The sequence below is a fragment of the Monoraphidium neglectum genome (genome assembly GCF_000611645.1).
Source record: "Monoraphidium neglectum strain SAG 48.87 unplaced genomic scaffold scaffold01201, whole genome shotgun sequence".
NCBI classification, from domain to species: Eukaryota; Viridiplantae; Chlorophyta; class Chlorophyceae; order Sphaeropleales; family Selenastraceae; genus Monoraphidium; species Monoraphidium neglectum.
Genome location: NW_014012427.1, coordinates 10,830 through 14,971, shown reverse-complemented (window position 1 = coordinate 14,971; position 4,142 = coordinate 10,830). Strand labels below are relative to the sequence as shown.

The following is a 4,142-nucleotide window of genomic DNA, read 5'->3' as shown; positions in this document are numbered from 1 at the left end:
CTCGGACCAGACGCGTGCTGACGCCGGGTACTGGTGTCTGCGCACCCATGTTTGCTGCACCTGCCCAGTGGCCTGCTTTATCCACGACAAATGTAAGTAGCAATGGCCCAAAAAAGGGACACAAGGCACCTTTGCGCTGCAAGTGTGTGGCTTGTCAGTCCTGCTCCTTGCAAGTTCCCTGGTGTCCTAATATCAATCATGTCGCAGTGTCATGTCATGCCTGCGGTAGTAGGGCCAGCTGCTGCCTGACCCTGGCGGCCAGGTTGACCGCGTATGTGCAGTTGGCGGTGGCTTGGCTTTCCACCAGCTCAAAGAAAGGCATCGTCTTGCTGTGTACCGGGGCGCAGCGGGGGTGGGACGGGGTGGTCCAAGGGGGGTTGATAAGGTGTTGACAGCTAGGGATCACAACGGGTCACGTCAGAACTGACAGAAACAGGTGGAGGTGTCGCACGAGACCTGGATGCATCGAAATTTTCTGATGCACCATTTCCGGTGTTCATATGCTGCACCAGCTGGGCATCTGGCATCTAGGATGTCCAAGCCGCGGTCAAAGTGCCACCGGGACAAACTCACCCGCTCGTCATGGCGCTGCCGCGGGTGATCTTGAACTTGAACTCCTCAAGGCTGCGCACCACATAGTGATTTATAACCAGCACGTCATCCAGAGGGTGAGAGAGGGGGTCGCTGACATTGGCATACTGATGAGCGCCCATCTCGACTTTGGCAGAGTTGACTGCAGGATTCATGGGTGTGGGGGTTGGGTGAAGGGGTTCAGGTGGGCATGAGTACATGCAGGGCCATGAAGGACCCGCAATGAGGTTGTGCATCGCTCCAGTGCAGAGGTCAGTGGCGCCACCAGCTGTTGATTCATATGCACCGATTAACCGCCAGCAATCCTCACCCTGCATTGCCCATGCGTAGCTAAACAGAGCAAGTGGCCCCTCCCTTCTCATCTACCACCATTCGCACCTGCAAAGTACCCTGGCTGGTAAACGAATGCATGAGGGTTGCTGGATGGACCCGCCACGTGCGCTGTATTGGCCAGCGTTTTGATGTGGTCGTGCAGCGCGGGCTGGCAGGAGGTGAAGCTCTCGAGAACAAGGCCCTGGGGGGCGGCAATGTGGCCAGAGGACCCGTACCACCGCCAGCTCACCACCAGGCCACCATAGGGCTCATAGCTTTTTTGGGGTTGAGGGCGGGGGGGCCACGGGAGGAACGGGGTGGTGAGAGTAGGAGCGACGTCATTGAGACGGGGTCCTGGTCAAGTTCACGTCCACACAAGGCCGGCACCGACAGCCATGCGCAGCTGGAGGACAGCCATGCAAGCCCCGCCCAGCCGCCCTGCTGCCTCACCGCTTCAGCACCGTTTGCAAGTCTTGGGATCCGTCTCTGATTATCAAGAACTCGTCGCTGTCCAGGAAGCCTGATTGCAGGGCAGAGTTATCCAGGGCGGCCAGCATCCTATCAGACACAGAATACTGTGTCGGCTGCCTTTGGCTCACACGTGCTGGGCTCATGTGGTGCCCGGGCGTGTGGTGCCCGGGCTGCACATTTCTGAAATCATGCGGCCTGCCCAGGTAATGCGGCGTCGCGCACGCCCCGTCCACACTCATAGAAGGAGCCGCGGCCAGCTATACATACCTAGCCAGCCGTGCTCGTCCCGGTGCTGCTTGATGCAGTCGTCGTAGACCGCCACCTGGTGGGGGCTGCCCAGGGGCGTTGACAGGAAACGGTAGTGTACCTGCAACCAGTGTAAGGCAGGGTGGTTCAGCATGAAGGCACAGCAAGGGCAGCTGCACCAGTCAGACTGGGGTGACGTAGCTGCCAGCGCGCTACCCCTGAAGTGAAGGCTCGCAGTGGAGCGAGGCGGGAAGGGAACCGGCGTGGCGCACCACGCCGGCTCGGATAAAATCCTTGAGCGTGTCTTCCAAGGGTGGGCTGCTGTTGTCGTCATACACATAGAATCTCGAAACCCCGATGCTCCAATGGTAGGCCACCCACTCCCTGACGCGCTGGTGGTCCCCTGCGGCATACGTTCGTGGGGCGCAAGCGGATGACATGCGCTAGAGAAAGGCAAGCGGCCGGGGTGCAAGCAGGCGTACAACAGGCCGTTGCCAGCTGCTCCATAATCACATGAATGTTCATTTTGGGGCACATAAAACCAAGCAGCCGCGCGCACCTCGAATCAGGAGACAGAAGGCGGCGTAATTTGCCTGCTGCTGCTGCTGCTGCTGCTGCTGCTGCTGCTGCGCCAGGACAGGCGCCCCTGACTCTGGTATGGCTGCCTGCGCTGCTGCTGAGTTCGGCGCCGCTGCTGTCGCTGGTATAACAGCTGCCGCAAGCGCTGCCGCCATCGCCGCAGCTGTTGTCCCAAGGCCCTTGGCAGGCGACATGATGCTGGGGCTGCCATAGCTGCTGCCATTGCCAATGCGGCTGCCACCGCCCGTACCACCCCCGCCACCGCCTTGACAGTTGCGAAGGAGCTGCAGCAGCTGCCGGTTGTTTTGCTGCTGTGATAGAATGATGCTCGCCGCAGTAATGGCCACGACTAGCCACGCAAGCACGAGCAGTCGGCGCCGTGGCTCGTGCTGCACTGCGCCGCCTGCCACTGGCGTGAGCCTGGCCTTCAAAGGTAAACCCACGTTATATTCACACTGTCGACGTAAACCGTTCATCTGAATCATCATGCCTGCGAATGGCACGATGATTCAGATGAAGCGGACGGTTGAGCGTTGACGGCCCTTCCACGGCTGCCGAAGTGGTGTGATATTGTGAATTTGAAGGAGGAAACTAAATATACACGACCTCTATGAACTCGCGAGGTGGCTGGAATGCGTTGAGATTGTCTGACACCGGGCACTGCGACTGGGTACTGTACTGCGCTCATCGCCGCCTGCTGGTCGTGCTGCAATCAGCGGTTTGCCGCTCTGCTGCGCTTGGTCCCCCACAATTCCTGAGGAGCTTAATCAAGGCCGTTCCCTATGCAGTAGAGCTGATGTAAGCCCCCGCACTGGCAATGGCCGTCTACCTCGGCGTGGTTGTGATTACCAACGCCAACATCAGTAGTGTGGATTGCAGCACACCAGATTCCAGCGATGGTATCACAATTGCATCTCACAGGAATGAAACCTGCAGATTGCGTTCGCACTTATCATAGCGCCAACTGCCTGAACACAAAGGCAGGAACTCATGTGCGCTCGTCCGTCGGCAGCTCGAGCTGTTCGTTTGTGTCGCTTTGAAAAGCGGGCTTGCAGGTGCAAGCCGGCCTGCAGGTTATGAAAGCAAATGGATCACGAGCAAATGGTAGCATGTGCATGGCATGTTGCACGAGCCCAGACTGCCACAGCGGAAAGTGCGCGCAGTGTGTCAATGGACCGGGCGAGGTGAAGCAAGTACTGAGGTCCCAGATATGCAGGGGAATTGTCTCGTACGTGTGCCAGGAATGCCGCCAAATCATCTCTGCACATAAAATGAGAGAGGCACCGCGTGACGACAGGCCACGAGGACGAGCTGTCGTGAGCTCTGCTCGCGTGCACTGCAGCTTCCCCCATGCCGTTGGCGACTTGGCAGTTGGGTCTGTTAGTTGGCTCGTGTTTGAGACGCTAGTGTATTGTCTTGTTTCGCATACGGACACGGACACAGAAGCACGAGCACTCAGATCGCCAGAGGCCCTGCATTCTTTCAGGGGCCGCTCAGGGGCATCAGCGGACCCAGCCACTCTTTATACCTCGAACGGATTGCTGGAGAGGGGAAGAGGTCACCAGCAAGGCAGGCACTGCGGTGAGGCAAGCGTCAAGACGCTGCAGCGCTCTTCAGGCACACAGCCTTGAGTTGCTGCAACGTCCTCATGACGCAGCCCCCAACTGGAGTGTGGACCTGCGGCGTTTCCCTGCCGATCGCTGCCTGGTGGCGGACCAGCAGGGCGCTCAACGCGACGCACACTCTCTCGTCCAGCAGGCGGAAGTGCGAGCGCTCGCGGGCGTTGGCGCGGCAGCGGTCGCAATGGCGGCGCCAGGGGTCGACCAGGAGGCCGTCCTGCGGCTGATGGATACGACCGGCGCGGACGCCGACCAGGCGCGCTTCCTGCTGGAGGCCGCAAACGGGAGCTTCGACGTGGCAGCCCACATGTACTTCGGTGCGAC

At 59.6% G+C, this 4,142-nt stretch overlaps 2 protein-coding genes across 2 annotated transcripts in view; one reads left to right on the top strand and one right to left on the bottom strand.

Moving 5' to 3' along the window:
• Positions 1-569: 569 nt before the first annotated feature.
• On the bottom strand, positions 570-908 carry MNEG_7008 (hypothetical protein; the record flags this gene model as incomplete). The annotated part of the gene is made up of 2 exons (XM_014044521.1): positions 570-733; positions 902-908. 2 exons carry the CDS (start codon positions 906-908, stop codon positions 570-572), a joined length of 171 nt encoding a protein of 56 aa, XP_013899975.1.
• A 3,094-nt stretch (positions 909-4,002) lies between these two features.
• Positions 4,003-4,142, top strand: part of MNEG_7007 (FAS-associated factor 2-B) — a gene marked incomplete at both ends in the record, with an annotated part of 4,243 nt that continues 4,103 nt past the window's right edge. The window contains one exon of the mRNA XM_014044520.1: positions 4,003-4,135. Coding sequence (XP_013899974.1) covers positions 4,003-4,135 — 133 coding nt within the window. The remainder of the gene's footprint in view (positions 4,136-4,142) is intronic.